The sequence below is a fragment of the Ostrea edulis genome, chromosome 9 (assembly GCF_947568905.1).
Source record: "Ostrea edulis chromosome 9, xbOstEdul1.1, whole genome shotgun sequence".
Taxonomy (NCBI): Eukaryota; Metazoa; Mollusca; class Bivalvia; order Ostreida; family Ostreidae; genus Ostrea; species Ostrea edulis.
The window spans coordinates 23,170,787-23,192,279 of record NC_079172.1 but is presented as its reverse complement, the minus strand read 5'-3'; the positions used below and the strand labels follow the sequence as shown (position 1 = coordinate 23,192,279).

The 21,493-nt window shown below is 35.6% G+C and overlaps 1 protein-coding gene across 1 annotated transcript; it reads left to right on the top strand.

The window, feature by feature from the left end:
- The first annotated feature begins 3,962 nt into the window (after nt 1-3,962).
- On the top strand, nt 3,963-20,528 carry LOC125657875 (alpha-centractin). Its single transcript, XM_048888736.2, has 11 exons — nt 3,963-4,104; nt 7,669-7,733; nt 7,894-7,969; nt 8,263-8,388; nt 10,505-10,629; nt 11,036-11,252; nt 11,483-11,575; nt 11,666-11,840; nt 14,548-14,609; nt 14,748-14,788; nt 18,945-20,528. The coding sequence occupies exons 1-11, from the start codon at nt 4,054-4,056 to the stop codon at nt 19,045-19,047; spliced, it is 1,134 nt and encodes a 377-aa protein (XP_048744693.1). The 5' UTR covers nt 3,963-4,053; the 3' UTR covers nt 19,048-20,528.
- Nucleotides 20,529-21,493: the final 965 nt, after the last annotated feature.

The window sequence follows — 21,493 nt, the reverse complement described above, 5'->3', positions numbered from 1 at the left end:
ATCATAAAGCTAGAAATCAGGTTAAGGTTGCCTGCCACAGGGCGATCAGAAATCATAAAGCTAGAAATCAGCGAAGGGTTCCCGATAAGAACTGTCCCGTTCCCAAAATCATACCGTTTCGTTCAAACCGTTCAGCGTTTCGCTCTCGTCTAAATGCGTTCGTTCCCTCAAAGTGTTCCATTTTAAAATATTCATAATGATCAAATTTAAATTTTATTTTGGCAAGTAATATCTTTATTTCCCGCAATTTCTATGTACGAATAAAAAGTACGGAGAGAGTCCGAAATGCAGAATTTAAAATCGAGGCCAAAACGCTTGTTCCCATCTAGGACCAAAGCGTTCCGTTCTCAATGAGAACCGTTCGTTCCCGATCTCAAAGCGTTCCGTTCTGTTAACGCTGAGAACCTTTCCATTCAAAACCGCTCAGTGTTCAATGTTCGTTCACCGTTCCACTGGTGTAATAGTACGCTTCAGGGGCCTGTACTAAATTCCTGTTTCTGTAGTGTTTTCACAAAGAAACGGATTGAAGATATACCAAAGGCAGAGAAACAAAATGTAGGCGATTTTTTTTTAGTGAAATGTCCTTTTGAAAAGAGACCGTGCTAAAGAAGTTGAACTTAAAATCCCTTTAAGTCTTCAGGACCTGATGGTTTGCACCCATGTATTCTCAAGGAACTAGATAACCACTTAGCGGAGCCATTAGCCATACTATTCGAGAAGTCCCTCTCCGAGGGAAAACTACCCAGTGTTTGGAAAAATGCCTTGAGGAAAAAAACTTTTGTCCTTTCATCAACTCAGTTTCATATCAAAGCGATCATGTACTAACAATCTACTTGCAACGCTGGACAAGTTGGACTGAGTATCTAGATGCTGGTGTCCCAGTAGATGCCATCTATCTAGATTTCTCCAAAGCGTTTGACAGCGTTCTCTACCCCCTCTCCGTCTACTTAAATAAATGTGAGTCATATAGTGTTAACTCGCGTGTGCTGAAATAGATTCAGGGCTTTCTGATTGGCAGGAGGCAGGGGTTGGGTATCAAAGACAATCTTTTTTCTGAATGGTCACCAGTAGTTAACGGAGTACCACAAGGCAGCTATTTAGAGCCTGTTTTCTTTGTAGTGCATATCAATGACTTGCAATTGGTTGACGTCCGTCGACGTGTGTTGATAATTTCAAAATTCATGATCCCCGTTGTTGGGGTTCTGACCCCAAGGCGGGATCAATCTTGGTATATAGTGTTTATGTGTAAAACGCTTTAAAAACATCTTCTTTAGTTCTATTGATACTAAATGGATATCTAGAAGGAGCATGTAGTCCTTTACAAGAATTGTAAATTTAATGATCCCAGGGGTAGGGGTTTTGGTATTAGGTTGGGGGCCAAAATGGTTAGTTATTAAATGTGTGAACAATTTCAAAGAGATTTTAAAGTTCTTCTTGATAACTATCATTCCAATTCTTTTCAAATTTGATATGAAGCATCTTTGGAACAAACGGGACATATATTGTCAATTTCAGGACTCCAGCACACTTGGGGCCTTAGGGGCGGGTCAAAACCTGCCCAAAATTGACCAATTTTCAAAAAATTTCCTCTCTAGAACCGCACATGTTTAAGAAAAACTAAATGCATAATGATGTAGAGCAGGAAGGCCTCTAATAAAAGTGTAAATTTCATCACCCCTAGGGTAAGGGTTCTGACCACAGGGTGGGGCCAAACTTAGTATATAGTGTTAAATGTGTAAGTTTGCTGATACTGTATAAAATCTAAATGCATACAAGTTTAGGAATAACAAAAGGATGTACAAATAATAGTGAATTTCACAACCCAGGGTTTTGACTCTAGGATGGGCCCAAATTAGTTATATCTTTTATGTGGGTTTTTTTGTATGTTTTAATGTTAATACACCTATCATATTATGTAAAGCCTTTCATCAGTGTATGCACTTTTGAGGGCAGTAAAGTTTTAATAACACAACTTGTTTTATACTGCTGCTGAACATTAGAATTTAGCTTAAATATTCAGAACAGGATTTTTAAAAATAGATTGCATAGCCCTTGGGAGTAGTGATACTTTTTCACTAGTATTCAGGTGACCGATAAGGTCTGTGGGCCTCTTGTGAACCTAAAACCCTGGAAGGGGGCTGAAATATGTTTTCTCTCCTGCCCAATCCCATTCAGTCATGTACGGAGTAAGTAAGTAAATAAGTAAGTAAATTTTACATGTATTTAAAGTCGGCACTGCATACAAATAGCAACAAATAAAATGAGCTCTACAGAACTCTTAAACCGACTATCACAGACAAAATAAAATATCACAAGGTAAGCATGTAAAAACACACACACACACACACACACACATATATGTATATATATATATATATATATATATATATATATATATATATATATATATATATATATATATATATATATTTACACGCATACTGTATAGATAGACAGTTTCAGAAGTTAACAATTAAATACAAATCAAACAAAAGTCTTTCACTATAAATTTTAAGCATTAAATTCACAGCATTACTTGTTAAGAAGCACTATAACTGTTAAATGTAAAATAAGGAAAAATATGATAATAATATTTAAATAAATAATATATAGCAGTTTGCAGTAAATAAGTTACAAGGTAAACAAACAAAAAAGGTTTAGGAAGATGAAATAAAAATGAATCTTTCAAAAGACAGAACAAAAAATAAAAATTAAACAAAAAGCAAAAATTGGTAGTAATGCAGATGAAAGGCTGCAAAATTTGCATAAAAGGAAACAGCAAACTAAAACAGTAAATATTAGAATATCCAAGTTGATAGATTCAATTATTCGCATTTTAATAAGATGAATTGATATCGAATGGATAGAATGTAAAATTGTACTTTCGTACAGTAAAGTGGTTTTATTTATATAAAACATCATGCTATGTAATACGTTTTGACACCAATAGCGTGCACGACGTCTTTATGATATATCGAGAAAAAAAAGAAGTTATTTTCATTCAGCCATGCACCCCCACACCGTGTACTCGACAGGAGCTGCATCTGCAGCCCCCCCCCCTCCCCCCATGTGTCTATAAAAGTTCTAATTTGATTGAAGGAGATTTCCCTTATATGGTTGGGTAAGGAGTTTCATCGTGTGGCGGCTGCATAGCTGCATGAAAGACCTTTTACCATACCTAGTTGTTCTTGGTCTTGGAAGTTCCAAGGTCTTTTGGTATCTGAAATTATACCTCGTGTTTCTTAGCTGGACCAAGTCTCGCAGGAATAATGGACTTTGTTTATTTATAATTTTAAAATCTTCAAGGGTCATGGCTCTCATACGCCTGGTTTTCAGTGAGGGAAGATTTGATTTATCTAATAGTTGATTATATATACTAGTACATGGTCTTCAGGAATAAATCGTAGGGCTCGTTCTTGAATTTTTTTTTAATTTTTTTTTTTACAATTTTGTTCACTACAAAAGTGCCATACCAGAGGACAATAACCAAAGTTTGACATGATAAAAGAATGGTAGATAGTGAGTTTGCTCAATCTACAAAGATGTTTCCCTATATGCTTTATTACATTTAATTGACGAGCTGCTTTCTTACAAATATTTGAATTGAAATATGGGAATTAAAATTCAGATTGAAAGCAGCTTCACTTCTTCCTCCTCGCAGGCAAGAGTTGTACCATTTAAATTAAAAGTTGTGTTTTTATCATGTGTCACGGAGTATTGAGAAATTAATAAAAAAAAAAAATAATTGAACGTGATCAAACCCCAGAAACATTACATAATATACAGGTAGCTGCGCTCGCTCAAACGGTACCGCCCGCATATTATATAGTTCTTTTCTTTTTATCATCATTTTTTAAAAATAAACATTGCACATTGAAATGTTAACGATCATGTATGCTGTATGCCCGAGAGGGCCCTAATTTGGAAATAAATCATATTCTATTCTATGGTGGATTCCGGACTCATTATTTATTACCAATATAGGTTCTAACTTGTATGCACTTCCGATCAATAAATGAATGTGTCTGCAAGTTGGACAGTAAAAGATATTAAATGGAGTCTTACGCAGATGTGATAGCTAACCAGCCCGTTGTAATAGACAATGTAAGCAAAGTGTCCAGAATATCTTTTTCTGCAAAGCGAAACATCATTTATGCTTGGCAAATGTCAACAATGAGTCATCCGGAGTGGACCGAGTTTCCTCAACTCTATTTTTTTCTCTCAAAATTCCACCTATATTTAATGCTTACCAATGAATAATACATTCATTTTACGCCAACTTAACCTTGATTGCGTACAAGATGCATGTAGTACTTTTAGTTCTAGACTGATATGGGAGTGGTTTGTATGTCATAATTCCCTCCCCTTGTTTGTGATGAAGTGATGACTGGTTGATAATTTCCCACAAACTACAATATGGCAGTGTATGTTGCATGATATGTTGATGAGAGGCCAATTTGAATCTATCGATTTTGTTTTTCCTTGAAGAAATACTAACTTTGACTATACATTATGCTACTAGGTGTCTGGGTGTGGCAAATTTCTTGATTGCTTTTTGTGACGGAGAGAGATGCACCTTGTCAATGTCCGATTTTGACTTTCAACATATATAAGGCTTAGTTTCACCCCCTGTAAATGATCGATCATTAACTTGGACGCGATTGACAATGCAGCTTGTTTTTTTCTATTCCTTTAGCAAGAGGTGAGAAATAAAATGCGATATCTTTTTTTCCTGACATTTTTCGCGAATTTCGTGATCATGGGACAACTGATAAGTGTTCATTATATATTTTTACCTGAGCATTTCACGCAGAACAAATTCATTTCCTGTTTTCTTTGAATTTTCTATTGATATTTCCAATACTTCCTATTACCAGCCCATCAGAGTTATCGCGCTTTGATGACTCTTGCGCGTCAATAAAACAAGTCTCGCGAGCAAGTATGAGATTACCGGGACATAAGCAAAACCTTGATACCCCCCCTTTTTTTTAAATATATATATATATATATATATATATATATATATATATATATATATATATATATATTAAAAAACATGGTGCCATGGTAAAATAGCCATTAGTCAAGTTACATTTTAAAAAATCTAACACTAATATATAAGACTTATGTGTTTTTGAACGCCATCACATCTGTTTCAAAATTTGATGTTTTATATCCGATTTCCATCGACATATGTAATTTTTGAAATAGCTTAGATGAAGTTCAGAAACATAGCAGTTGTGTTAATTAGTGTTATAAACATCTCAAAATTAAAACAAAATTGCAGTTTGACAGATGAGTAATTTATTTTCTAATATTAGAAAAGGAGGGTGGGGGGTGGGGGGGGGGGGGGGGGGGGGGGGTTGTTACATGTAAAACTTATACTGTACCAATTCATACTTACAAAGTTCATGCCATATGAACCTGCACTAATTGTATGATAAAATATCTTCATAGTCTGACGGAATAACTTTAAAAGCATATGAATCCCCATTATTTGCAAGAAGATTTCGTTATGTTGGATGTGCATAGGTAAAACCTTTACAGTTCTTCTTGCAGTTGATGCTTTATATCGGTCAAATTTAGCAAATTCAGTACCTATGCTCCCTCACATAGTTTAATAAGTTTGTCTTTTTTCTTGTTAAAATAATTAATTTTTTTTTAACTTTAGAATTTTGATCAGTGTTGTGTTTTGCAGTTGATTATAATTCGTATTCAATGCCATATTTGTTTACGTTGTCCCGGTAGCACGACTTTACGCGCCTTTAATTTGAAGAGTTCCACTAATGGAAATCAAAAGTATTGAGAGGTATTGAATAGAGCTATTCAAGAGTATCATCATATTCACGAAATCATGCAAAGCATTATCCCGCTGTGGTACAATACACATTACATATCAAACAAACCTCGTATTTTAGCACCCTTTTCAATGAAACAATAGTGTTATTCACTGCATATTTCTATGTTATGATAACATTGTCTTGAAACAGGACAGAGCAAGTTGACACTAGGGTATCTCAATGTCCTGAATTTTTTTTTTTTTTATTTGACGGATGATTGTAAATTATGAAAATTAATAAAAATACAACATGAAACCAATCCCCCTTCCTACCCTATATTTGATAGGCCTCCTTGTTGACTTGCATTATACGATCACTTTGTATTAAACAAAAGGTTGCGTTGCCGATTGTCTCTATCTTTTCAATTTTCGTGTAAAAACCATTTCTAGACACTGATATATGCACTTTTTGGTGATGCATGGATAGTTTATGTTACCCTGAATGATTCATAAAATCACAATAATTTTTTTAATTAAATGAGCCATTATAAAAATTAATGATTTGACAGAAAGAAATTTCAGAATTTATAGCCAAATCTATTAAATTAGATTGCATATACATTAACATTTGTGGGAATAACTTCTTCTAATTACACTGAAAGGCTCATAAATTGTCCCTACTATACTAATATCTTGTAAAATTTTAAACTGCATAAAACAGCGACACATAAATAACATCAAAACTTACCAGCTATCAAACTGTCGTTCTAGATAACGGTCCACTTTACCGATCGTGTCCGAATTAACGATCACGCGTTTACAGGGGTGAGTTTGAATTGTTTGTTTCCATTATTGACCCTCCATTTTGATGTACTAGTTGGTAGTTGCAGAATAGTGAGCCTCCGTGAGAAAATCACTGAGCACTGCCAAGTTTTTATATAGAGCATACTCTAAAATTCTAATTAAAATGAGTTGGAAAAGTTTTGTTTTTTTTTAATCTGAAAATAATTTTCTGAAGAGGAATATTGACTGAGTTTGAGGACAACAGCTGCTTTGTTTGACCGGAGGATGAATCTTGCCCAAAGCCGTAGATTGAGGACAACAGATCGGTTTGAGGGTCAAACAAAACAACTGTTGTCCTCGGACGCAGTCTATAACTGTTTTGTTATACACTTTCATTCTTAAAGGATGTTTTTACTAGATGTACATGGTTTGTTGGCTTTGAAGAAGGCAGTATGATTGCATACATTTACTTGTTTAAAGAAAACATACCCAATATTCTAATTTATATTTTTATGTTTCTGCTTTGTGTTTTATCTTTAAAAAATTCTGTATTTCTTCATCAGTCAAATCAGTGAACCTCACCATTATGTAAACAAATCAGCAGACTGAGAATCACATGACTTGTGTAGCCAATAGAAATAGGACAGACTATTGCCCAGTCAACAGTTTGTAAACTGTTGACCAGTCAATAGACCACAAGTGAGAGATTTAAGTTAACAGTTAAAATGTTGGTTCTAAATTGCACTAGTTTTATATGGGGGGGAAATTAAGGTGTATATAAACAATAATTTTCATTGATTTTGGGCATTTTTTTCAAGATGACTGAAAAGGAGGAAATAAATGAAATTTTGAATTGGGCCTAAGCTGCAAGTGTTTATCTTGCTTGATCATAGAGTGCCAGGTCTCAGTATTTAAAGCCCGTAGATCACAAAGGTAGTGTGAGAGAGTATTGATTTGGTCTGCCTTTCTCTTTGTCTTTTTTTCTATCTCCATCTAACCAGGAAATAAAGTTATTTCTACAGATGTGGCCGTGATACTATATGCTAATGAATGATTTGTGCAATATCAGAAATTGTCAACCAGTTGATTTTTATGATTTATTTTAGGGGTCTGGGGTTATCAAAGCTGGTTTTGCTGGAGACCAAGTACCAAAATACCATTTCCCAAACTTGTAAGTTCCAACGCTACAGTAATTCTTGTGGTTTAAGGTTAATTCTGTAGATTTACATTTAACATACATGTCCAGGATAATAGATGAACTCTTTTCATGTTTCCAGATATCTGAAGTTCAGTAATCAGTAGTTAACTTTATGCATTGTTTTATGTTTCAGTGTTGGAAGACCAAAACATGTCAGGGTGATGGCTGGGGCCCTGGAAGGGGAAGTCTTTCTGGGTCCAGAAGCTGAGGTTATACATCTATTATCTGTATTTGGATAACTTATCACATTCAAAATATACTGAATAATTTATAAATGTTGCAACTTCTCGTCAAATTTGTATTAAAAGGTGTTCATTGCAAGAACAAGAAATGAACAGTGAAACTTGTTGTAATATTGGACATACTTGGTATCAAAATGTTGATTCATTATAGACCACAAGTTTTCAGTTCAAAGTTTGTGTTAAAATTGATATACATATTGTTGAAACATGTGGTTTGCACATCACCCAATTATACACGTTCTGTATGATATCTGTTATAGGAACACCGAGGACTGTTGACTGTTAAGTACCCCATGGAACATGGCATTGTTAAAGACTGGAATGACATGGAACGAATCTGGCAGTATATTTATTCCAAAGATCAGCTACAAACCTTTTCAGAAGAGGTATTTTATGATCAGCTAAATTGAAATGACAATTTTATTCTCTTCAGTTGTACTATTTGAAGCAGGGTTTTCCTTACCATTTTCACACTTGGTCCAGGGTCTGTATATTTGGGAAAATTGAAGTGTAAAAATACTAAATGTTCACGTGGGGAAAATTTGAAAAGTATTACGTTGTGCTTAATAATCAATAAAAGTGAAGAAAAAATCCTTTGATGATTGATCACTCAGTAAAAATGGTATGTGTATTCTTAGAAACAGCTTTGTCTGAGATCTCACCTCTCTTTGTGTAAATAGCAAAAATTAATAGTGCTTTACATTCAAATTCTGCACATTTTTTTTATAATGTAGCAGTGTTTTCTGAGGAATGTCAATAGTTCACTAGCTCTACTCAATGTTCTATGTATAATTTAGCAGTGTTTTCTGAGGAATGTCGATAGTTCACTAGCTCTACTGTCTCAGTGTTCTATGTATAATGTAGCAGTGTTTTCTGAGGAATGTCGATAGTTCACTAGCTCTACTCAATGTTCTATGTATAATGTAGCAGTGTTTTCTGAGGAATGTCGATAGTTCACTAGCTCTACTCAATGTTCTATGTATAATGTAGCAGTGTTTTCTGAGGAATGTCGATAGTTCACTAGCTCTACTCGGTGTTCTACATATAATGTAGCAGTGTTTTCTGAGGAATGTCGATAGTTCACTATCTCTACTCAGTGTTCTATCTTTAATGTTTACATTCAAATTCTACACATTTTCATACGCCCGTCTTTAGACGGGATGTATTATGGTACAGCGATGTCTGTACGTCCATCTGTTCGTTCGGGGTTTTCTCTTTATAATTTCATTTCCCTTTCACATATCATGCTGTAACTTGCTGTGTAGCTTCTTTGTGGGTCACTCTAGATCATACTGCAATTTTGATCCATTTCGACCTTTTTTCCAGGAGTTTTGCCCCTTTATTTGGAAATAATTATTATATGGAGGGTACATAATTTGTCCGCCCTAATCCTCCCACAGTTTTCAAGTGAGAGCCTTCTTATTTTGTGGAGTGTTTGTGTGGGTATTGAAGATGTGCATGTGGGATGGATTTTGATTTTCTACAATTTTTGAGAAAATTACAGGTTGTTGAACTTGGTCCATTTTGAGGAAATCTCGATTTTTAAGCTAAGACCCTTTGTTCATACAGTGTATGTAAGTTTGTCACAGCCTCATGATGGCTGATACTACCTGAAGCAAAGTTATACAAATTATAGCACAAGAAAAACACCCTATGTAAGCATTTCACGGGCGTATTATGTACCGTTTGCGGTACTCTTGTTGTATACTGTAGCAGTGTTTTCTGAGGAATGTCAATAGTTCACTAGCTCTACTCAGTGTTCTATGTATAATGTAGAAATGTTTTCTGAGGAATATCGATAGTTCACTAGCTCTATTGTCTCAGTGCTCTATGTATAATGTAGCAGTGTTTTCTGAGGAATATCGATAGTTCACTAGCTCTATTGTCTCAGTGTTCTATGTATAATGTAGCAGTGTTTTCTGAGGAATGTCAATAGTTCACTAGCTCTAATCTCTACTCAGTGTACTTTGTATAATGTCACAGTGTTTTCCGAGGAATGTTGATAACTTTTTACAATCATGGCATTCTATATGATATACTAAAGATTAATGGAGTTAATCATAAATATAATATTTCTATTGCAAGTAAAGCGTCTTCAAAATTTTTTATGATCAAACATTATAGGTAGTTGACTAGCACTACTTGGGGTTCTTCCTGTAATGTAGCGGAGTTTTTCGGGGAATGCTGATTGGTTTTTACAATTATGGCCCCAATTTTGCATTTCCAGTATTTCATAATTGTGCTCAGAAAAACAAATGAATATAAATCATTTCTGACTCTCTATATATGGATTTTTAAGGACAGTTGATTGGGGTAAAAATAATTGAAAATTAGGAAAACATCTACGACTTTTGGATTGGAAATGGGTCGGATAACCATACCCAAAAACAAGCCAGGAAAACCCCTGTGAAGTAAATAAATTCAGGATAAAGTATCAGTTAAATGGCTTGGACTTGGTTTATGAAATGCTTGGTAATTATATGCATATATGTCTTTTTTAAGCATCCTGTACTGCTAACAGAAGCTCCATTAAACCCAAGGAGAAATAGAGAAAAAGCAGCAGAAATATTTTTCGAGACTTTCAATGTGCCAGCTTTGTACATTTCCATGCAGGCAGTGCTTAGTTTGTAAGCTTCTTTCTCTCAGTATTAGTTCAACATTTTGCAGTTTATGATATTATTAGCAAATTTTTATCTATCAAGAGAAATTTGAATTTAAAAGACATTAATTATGTTTATAGGAGAGTGTTAAATATCAAGTGTTCAAATGATGTTTGTGTTGTTATTCAGAAAACTGAAATTGAAAAAGTGTCTCTCTTTTACTGGAAATATCATGTTATTATAGATTTTTATTTTACTTTGATTATCACGCCTTTATATTGTGAATAAAAATTATATGGATAGAAGAGATTTAGAGCACTAGTAATGGACTGCTTTTATTTACAAGAGATGGTTAAAAAATTTAAACACTGATAAAGAGCCCATCTGATAATTACATATCAAGCTTAGATTAAATCCTCCCAATGTGTTTCAGATATGCCACAGGGAAAACCACAGGTGTAGTGCTAGATTCTGGAGACGGTGTAACACACGCAGTCCCAATTTATGAGGGCTTTGCCATGCCACACAGCATAATGAGGTCAGATGTTGCCGGCCGAGACGTCACCCGATACCTCAGACTGCTTCTGAGGAAAGAGGGATACAATTTCCATACCTCTGCTGAGCTTGAAATTGTTAGGACCATCAAAGAGGTCTGTACTTGTAAAACAAGTATTAATATTTCAAGCATAGTTTAAAGCTCAGAAGGTGCGAAAATGCTCTCCTCTCTGGATGACAACTGATACTAATTTTCACAAAATATAGTTTTTATACTCACTCAAAGCCATGCATTGTGCATTGATGTCTTTGTAATGGGGATTTGAATTTGATGCAAGGTAAATTTTAACTAATCACATTTTAATTAATAATTCTATATTTTCAGAGAGCCTGCTACTTGTCAGATAATCCCCTGAAGGAAGAGACAGTAGAGGGAGAGAAGTCACAGTACACATTACCTGATGGTAGTGTTATTGAGGTAAATATAGACCTTCATGGTTTGATACACACATGGCAGATTATGTTTAGCTCTACCTGTCAATACTATCAGTAATACTATTCACTTTAGATTGGTCCAGCAAAGTTCCGTGCTCCAGAAGTCCTGTTTCGTCCAGACTTGATTGGAGAGGAGTTCGAGGGTATACATGAAGTCCTGGCATATTCAATTCGAAAATCGGACATGGATCTCCGACGAATGCTCTTCTCTAATGTTGTTTTGTCAGGAGGATCAACACTTTTCAAAAGTAAAATCAATTCATTTTCAATGCTACACTTTGTTAAAATAAGATGTTGTGAGTAAAATGAATGCCTTGTATGATAGCATAGCCAATGGTAGTCAGTTTGTTTTAAATGTGCAATTCAAAAGGCCTTGCCATAAGAATTACATCTGAGGAGTATCAAAGAGCTCTCATAGTTCAAACAGTATTATCAACAGTGAAGGTTTTGGTAAGTGGGTAAAAGGTCACTACGGTACTTCATAGAAAAAGCTTGTTCCATCTAAAGGCCACATTTATTGCTCAACTGACTTGATACTTCACATATATCTTTGTTATCAAGAGAGGAAGAACCCTGTTGAGTTTGGGGGTCTGAAGGTCAAGGTCACTACAGGACTTGTAGACACTCATTGCGAGGGGATATGCCCTGTCTTGTGTAGCTCCTGTTTCAACAGTAGTATAAATTTTATATATAGTGTCGGATTTTTAAGTACACGTAAGAAGCTCAAATGCCAAGGACATTAAAGAATATCGAGCTGTGACACTTGAAAAGGACTTTTCACAAAGAATTTCAGACATCACTCACTTATAATTTAAAAGTTGTGTAAAAGAATGTCTACCTTTTCAATGAGTGGGAATATGACAATGGAGTTGTCAAACATGGCATTGTCTGAAAGGCCATGCTACTTATTATATGTTACTAGATGAAATCCAGCGCAAGCGCGGGAAATCACAATTGAATGATATTGCATAGATGAATAACTTTTTAGCTCACTTGAGCCAAAGGCTTTTCTGATCTAAATTTGTCAGTTGTCTGTCATTGGCGTTGTAAACTTTTCACATTTTCATCTTCTCCAGAACCACTGGGTCAATTTCAACCAAACTTGGCCAAAAGCATCCTTGGGTGAAGGGCTTTTAGGTTTGTTTAAATGAAGGGCCATGCCCCCTTCAAGGGGGAGATAATCACAAAAAATGCAAAATTAGGGTAGGGTCATTTAAAAATCTTCTTCTTAAGAACCGCTGGGCCAGAAAAGCTGACATTTACATAAAAGCTTCCTGACATAGTGCAGATTCAAGTTTGTTTAAATCATGGCCCCCAGGGGTAGGATGGGGCCACAATAGGGGATCAAATTTTTGCATAGAAATATATAGGAAAAATCTTTAAAAATCTTCTTCTCAAGAACCAATGAGCCAAAAGAGCTGACATTTACTTGAAAGCTTCCTGACATAATGCAGATTCAAGTTTGTTAAAATCATGGTCCCCAGGGGTAGGATGGGGCCACAATAGGAAATCAAAATTTTACATACAGATATGTAGGGAAAATCTTTAAAAATCTTCTCTAGAACCTTTGGGCCAGAAAAGTTTACATTTACATTAAAGCTTCCAGACATAGTGCAGATTCAAGTTTGTTAAAATCATGGTCCCCAGGGGTAGGATTGGGCCACAATAGGAAATCAAAATTTTACATACAGATATGTAGGGAAAATCTTTAAAAATCTTCTCTAGAACCTTTGGGCCAGAAAAGTTTACATTTACATTAAAGCTTCCTGACATAGTGCAGATTCAAGTTTGTGAACATCACGGCCCCAGGGGTAGCGTGGGGCCACAATAGGGGATCAAAGTTTTACATACAAATCATTAAAAATATTCTTCTGAAGAATCACTAGGCCAGAAAAGTTTACATTTACATGAAAGCTCCCTGACATAGTGCAGATTCAAGTTTGTTAAAATCATGCCCCCGGGGGGAGGGTGGGGCCACAATAGGGGATCAAAGATTTGCATACAAATATATAGAGAAATTTTAAAAATCGTCTCAAGAACCATTGGGCCAGAGAAGTTTACATTTACATGAAAGCTTCCTGGCATAGTGTAGATTCAAGTTTGTAAAAATCATGGCCCCCATGGGTATGGTGGGGCCACAATAGGGATTGTTTTTAAGTTTTACATGCGTATAGGGAAAATCTTTGAATATGGGCGAAGGCGACTCAGGTGAGCGATGTGGCCCATGGGCCTCTTGTTTTCAAGAGTAGCACAGGGCCACACTAAATTTTATTGAACAGAAATGTTCCCAAGTTGTGTTTTATGCCCTGGTGAATATCGTCGGGGCTTATATTATTTTTGTCTTGTCTGTTTGTTTGAAACTTTGACCTTGCTCATAACTTTTGAATGGTGAGTGATAGGGTATGTGCACTCCTTCTGACAAGGCCTTTCTTATGGCACCAAATTTTTTCCCATGTGACCTTGGAGTTTAACCTACTTTTAAGAAAACCAAACCTATTCAATATCTAAGGTAGAGCTTTCATACTTTGTATATATAGATTTCTTATAGCAACAGTTTTCATTTCATACTCTCAGGGTGTGATTTTTCCTCTTTTCAGAGGAAATCCTCTGATTAGCTCAAAGTTTGAAAAAATGAAACACTCTGAGTTTGATCTAAAGTGACAGAAAATTATATTTTTTCAGGTAGGGTGAGGTGTTTTCCTCCCATTTTGACCAGTTTTCCTCTGCTTTCTGAGGACTTCGGTCACAGCCCTGTACTATGATCTGTGAAATGTTTAGCTATACAATTTAAATTTCAAGGGGATCACGCACAGAATATTATGCAATCAACTTGACTTGAGACCAGTAGGGAATGTATATCGTTATGCGTTACTTACAGGATGCTTGTTTGTCCATACATGTGTATATTTTTTTGGACAAATCATTATCAGTGATAGTTCATGATTTCCTTTGCAGGATTTGGTGATAGACTGCTAAGTGAATTAAAGAAATTAGCCCCAAAAGATATAAAAATTAGGGTAAGTTGTGCTCATAGAATTATAATGAAACATGAAATAAGATGATTTCAAAAAAATGAAAATAGATTTTATTTGCATTTATGTCAAAATCTTTCCCATTATTTCAGATTATGAAATTAGATCTGTTTATTATTTCAGATATCCGCTCCACAAGAAAGATTATACTCAACTTGGATAGGGTAAGTTTCAGACCTGCAATCTTTCATTAAATTAAAAATGTAAATAATTTCAAATTCATTATTTCCACATGTTAAAGATAGGTTATGATTGTATGATTCTGTGAAATATGTAGAATTTCTTTACAAGTGGATGAACAGGTGTATACGACACTTAAATGATGACTGTATTCATGACATAGACAATCACATCTATTGAGGACCATATATATACAATAATCAGAAAACGTTTCTGACAAATCAGATTAACATGTCCTTTAAAGTTATGTGTAAAGAAGTCATCTATAGTATTTCCACCAAAGGTTACAGGTACTGCTCCTACAATAATGTCTCTACACTCCCTATATAGGTTACAGGTACTGCTCCTACAATAATGTCTACACTCCTTATATAGGTTACAGGTACTGCTCCTACAATAATGTCTCTACACTCCCTATATAGGTTACAGGTACTGCTCCTACAATAATGTCTACACTCCTTATATAGGTTACAGGTACTGCTCCTACAATAATGTCTCTACACTCTCTATATAGGTTACAGGTACTGCTCCTACAATAATGTCTCTACACTCCTTATGTAGGTTACAGGTACTGCTCCTACAATAATGTCTCTACACTCCCTATATACATGTAGGTTACAGGTACTGCTCCTACAATAATGTCTCTACACTCCCTATATAGGTTACAGGTACTGCTCCTACAATAATGTCTCTACACTCTCTATATAGGTTACAGGTACTGCTCCTACAATAATGTCTCTACACTCCTTATATAGGTTACAGGTACTGCTCCTACAATAATGTCTCTACACTCCCTATATAGGTTACAGGTACTGCTCCTACAATAATGTCTCTACACTCCCTATATAGGTTACAGGTACTGCTCCTACAATAATGTCTCTACACTCCCTATATAGGTTACAGGTACTGCTCCTACAATAATGTCTACACTCCTTATGTAGGTTACAGGTACTGCTCCTACAATAATGTCTCTACACTCCCTATATAGGTTACGGGTACTGCTCCTACAATAATGTCTCTACACTCCCTATATAGGTTACAGGTACTGCTCCTACAATAATGTCTACACTCCTTATGTAGGTTACAGGTACTGCTCCTACAATAATGTCTCTACACTCTCTATATAGGTTACAGGTACTGCTCCTACAATAATGTCTCTACACTCCTTATGTAGGTTACAGGTACTGCTCCTACAATAATGTCTCTACACTCCCTATATAGGTTACAGGTACTGCTCCTACAATAATGTCTCTACACTCTCTATATAGGTTACAGGTACTGCTCCTACAATAATGTCTCTACACTCCTTATATAGGTTACAGGTACTGCTCCTACAATAATGTCTCTATACTCTCTATATAGGTTACAGGTACTGCTCCTACAATAATGTCTCTACACTCCCTGTCTCTACACTCCCTATATAGGTTACAGGTACTGCTCTTACAATAATGTCTCTACACTCCCTATATAGGTTACAGGTACTGCTCCTACAATAATGTCTCTACACTCCCTATATAGGTTACAGGTACTGCTCCTACAGTAATGTCTCTACACTCCTTATGTAGGTTACAGGTACTGCTCCTACAATAATGTCTCTACACTCCTTATATAGGTTACAGGTACTGCTCCTACAGTAATGTCTCTACACTCCCTATATAGGTTACAGGTACTGCTCCTACAATAATGTCTACACTCCTTATGTAGGTTACAGGTACTGCTCCTACAATAATGTCTCTACACTCCCTATATAGGTTACAGGTACTGCTCCTACAATAATGTCTCTACACTCCTTATATAGGTTACAGGTACTGCTCTTACAATAATGTCTCTACACTCCCTATATAGGTTACAGGTACTGCTCCTACAATAATGTCTCTACACTCCTTATGTAGGTTACAGGTACTGCTCCTACAATAATGTCTCTACACTCTCTATATAGGTTACAGGTACTGCTCCTACAATAATGTCTCTACACTCCTTATATAGGTTACAGGTACTGCTCCTACAATAATGTCTCTACACTCCTTATATAGGTTACAGGTACTGCTCCTACAATAATGTCTCTACACTCTCTATATAGGTTACAGGTACTGCTCCTACAATAATGTCTCTACACTCCTTATATAGGTTACAGGTACTGCTCCTACAATAATGTCTCTACACTCCCTATATAGGTTACAGGTACTGCTCCTACAATAATGTCTCTACACTCCTTATGTAGGTTACAGGTACTGCTCCTACAATAATGTCTCTACACTCCCTATATAGGTTACAGGTACTGCTCCTACAATAATGTCTACACTCCTTATATAGGTTACAGGTACTGCTCCTACAATAATGTCTCTACACTCCCTATATAGGTTACAGGTACTGCTCCTACAATAATGTCTACACTCCTTATGTAGGTTACAGGTACTGCTCCTACAATAATGTCTACACTCCTTATGTAGGTTACAGGTACTGCTCCTACAGTAATGTCTCTACACTCCCTATATAGGTTACAGGTACTGCTCCTACAATAATGTCTCTACACTCCCTATAAAGGTTACAGGTACTGCTCTTACAATAATGTCTACACTCCTTCTGTAGGTGACTGGTAATTCTACAAGTAAGGGTCTGGGTTAATGTCTCTACACTCCTTATGTAAGTTACTGGTAATTCTACAAGTAGGGGTCTGGGTTAATGTCTCTACACTCCTTATGTAGGTTACTGGTAATTCTACAAGTAAGGGTCTGGGTTAATGTCGCTACACTCCTTATGTAGGTGACTGGTAATTCTACAAGTAAGGGTGTGGGTTAATGTCTCTACACTCCTTATGTAGGCGACTGGTAATTCTACAAGGGTCTGAGTTAATGTCACTACACTCCTTATGTAGGTTACAGGTAATTCTACAAGTAAGGGTGTGAGTTAATGTCTCTACACTCCTTATGTAGGTTACTGGTAATTCTACAAGTAAGGGTCTGGGTTAATGTCTCTACATGCCTTATGTAGGTTACAGGTAATTCTACAAGTAAGGGTCTGGGTTAATGTTGCTACATTCCTTATGTAGGTTACTGGTAATTCTACAAGTAAGGGTCTGGGTTAATGTCTCTACACTCCTTATGTAGGTTACAGGTAATTCTACAAGTAAGGGTCTGGGTTAATGTCTCTACACTCCTTATGTAGGTTACAGGTAATTCTACAAGTAAGGGTCTGGGTTAATGTCTCTACACTCCTTATGTAGGTTACAGGTAATTCTACAAGTAAGGGTGTGGGTTAATGTCTCTACACTCCTTATGTAAGTTATGCTGCAATAACAAATATACATATATCATAAAATAAAATGAAAATTAAATATGAAAATGCAAATACATGAATAAAAGTATTCCTGCAGAACTCCTAGGTGGCTATTGTATATCGAGTACAGGCCTTCTTCCAAATCATCTCATTACTGTCAGAAAAATGTAATATATATGTATAAACCAAACATTGTGCAAATAAACTTATTTACTGATGTTTTATTGCATAAAGAAGCCACTGAAATTGCAAACAAGTCAGCAACACACTTTGAGGAATGGGCCATTTTATAGTACTATCCAAGGGCAGACCTCTCCAAGCACAAAAACATGCACACGCAATATTCCATTGTTTTAATAGGGGAAATAATTTGTCTTAGCATTTTATTTTTAATTTGTCAAAAGTAAGTCTACCTTTTTGGTAAAATGAAACTATTTCTTGATTAGCACATGATGACCGTTTGAAGTCTTCAGCATGCAGAAGGCCAGGGTTCGAATCCCGGCTGCAACTAATCCAAGTCGTTAAAACAGGTAGTGACAGTTCCTTCGCCAAATGCTCGGCATCAGGTGTGAATGTCACAGGTCCTCAGAGATGACCTTAAAAACAAGTGTTCAGTGACAGTAGGTGTGGCATGCTAAAGAACCCTTACTGCTCAATGGCCATAAGCGCCAAGCATAGGCCTAGATTTGAAGCCCTTCATTGGTTTTGGTGACGTCTCCATACAAGTGAGAAATTTTCTCGAGAGACGTTAAACAGGATACAATCAATCAATCATTGTATCAAGATTTCTTAAAAGGGAGTCTCACAGATTGCCAGATACTTCAGAAGTTTGATTAAGAATACCATTTTCTTTGTTCTTTTCAGTGGATCCATTTTAGCTTCCTTAGACACGTTTAAGAAAATGTGGGTGTCAAAACGTGAATATAATGAAGATGGTTTGAAGGCAATACACAGAAAGACTTTCTAAGCGTGCAGAGTGCTAGAGACCGTTTATTTTATGATCAACTCGCACCCACAGAACAATTGATGCAGGCAGGGGAAATGGGGAAAAAGAACAAGTGCTTTTTTTTTTTATTCTCTACATCTTGCATGTAGGTGGAACATGTATGGTGTATACAATTTATTTGCAGCAAACTGTATTAAATGTTTTATGGTTGATGATGAGCCCTATTTATTGTTGATGCCTACATGTAAATGGTATGCATCTTTGCCTCAAGATGTTTGAAAATAAGGCGCATTCCAAAAATCCAGTATATGTATCGTGATAGCGAGGTGGTCTTCCACAGTTCATGAAGGTGTCTGCAAGGTGACCTTAAGGTGGTCCAATAAGATTATTGTTGTAATCCTCATTTATTTATTTGAAATAATTGTATTTGAAACTGCCCTTCAAACTTGCACCAAAAAAAAAAAAGCAAAATGGTTTTCAAAATTTTCACATATCATGAAGCTTTTGTGTTCAGTTTTTGTATTGCCTGTTAATGTATTTTCTATCACATCTTACTAAAAGTCACCATTTCAAATTATGTACTGGTCATCTCTCTTTAAGAACAGCACCCAAGTGTTACCTGGACAGTTGGGAGGTCTTTTTCACCTTATTAATAAGCATATCGCACTAGAAAGGGCAGTTACAAATGGAAATTATGAAATCGAAACCTTCAAAATTTAATATATTTAGTGAAAAATGCATTTTTAGAAGAAAAGAACTGGGGGGAAAATTTAAAACCGATAATATTTGAACTCATAATTTTCAAGGCTGGTGATTGCCCATCAATATACTGAACTGGTGAAACAGGTCAAGAAATATTTTTCCAATATATCTTTTTCCATTTATAACTTGAAAGGAAATGAGTTTTATTGTGATGTGTTACTCATATTAAACTAAATACATGTAACAGATTGATCTAGTAAATATGGAGGCTCACAAATTCTTACCGGTAATCAAAGCCAAATCATTAAATTACATGCCTCATGGTTAGATTTCATCGACATGCTGCAGGGTTCTTGAAGAGAGAGAGACTAGTCCTTTGTTTACACTACAAACGGGAACTTTAGGGGTCACATGGTTGTTGAGTGACGCTCCACACATAAGTGCAATAAAATGTCTACAGGAATTATCTATTGTGGAAAATAGTCAATTTCTTTTTGTACACAAATTTCATTGATGTGAGATAAATCATGACTGATAACTTTTGTCATTGAGTTGTTTGAAGACAACACTTGACAAACTATTTAATCTGAAAATCTGTTCTGGGTTGTTGTTTTTTTACTATAGACTACCAAACAAACAAAAAAATGCAAAGCATATAGCATAACAAGTCTGGTTAAGTTATTATTCAGACATGTATTCTTTCATTACAAATGTGTTGGTACAATTCTTGTAAACAACTGTAGAAATTTTATGTATGTAAATAACAAAGACAACAAAATGAATAAATATATTTCAATCAATTTTGTATTTTGTTATTCTGAAATTGCGCCCCTCATGAAGTTGGCTGGTGTGAAGCATCAGTTACTACCCTCATGTATCCTCAAAACTCAAAATTATATTTATGTTCCCCAAACAAATGGGGACATGTTGTTTTTACTTTGTGTTTCTTACTATTATTATTTTTCTCCAGTACCTTTTTGTCCAGGAGTGTTCTCAGAAACTACAAAAGGGATCGATGTGAAACTTTCCAGGATGATAGTATAACATTTGTAGATGTGCAGAACGATAGTCATTTTGTCTGCACATGCATACATGTGCATTGGATTTCTTTGTACAAAATATTTGAAATCGGAATACACAAGAGATCGATATAAAATCTTAAGATAGTATATCATTTGTAGATCTGAAAAATGAGTCATTTTGTCGCACACGCGTGCATCACATTTTTGTACAATCGGTCCAACTTTTTTGTTGTTCATTGAAATGGTTTGATATTTATATCATAGGTAGATGTTGAGACCCTCAACTGATTTGCTTGGTCAAAATTACCAATCTGTACGCACATACACTTCTTTTTGATTGGTTAATACTAATTTAAACATCTGTGACTCTCTTATGAATGAAGTGAATGAGTTGATATTCACGTGTGTTGATTTCTGATTGGACAATTTTAAAATCACTATAACTTTCTTGTATTTGATGCAAACATCATGGAATTTATACTATGGGTATATGATACAAATGTCTGTTAAATGACATTAATAAAAGTGTGGAATCGTATTCGCACACTTGTATATACACGCATCGTCGGAAACCCACGGTTAATTACGCTTCGTTCCTCTCTCCGTGATGGAGAGAGGAACGAAGCGTAATCAACTGTGGGTTTCCGACGATGGTATACACGTGGATAGCTTCCTTTTATTTTTTGGTGCAGAAATTGCCATATTGTACGTACTAATTAAAGGCTAAAATAAAATGATTTTTT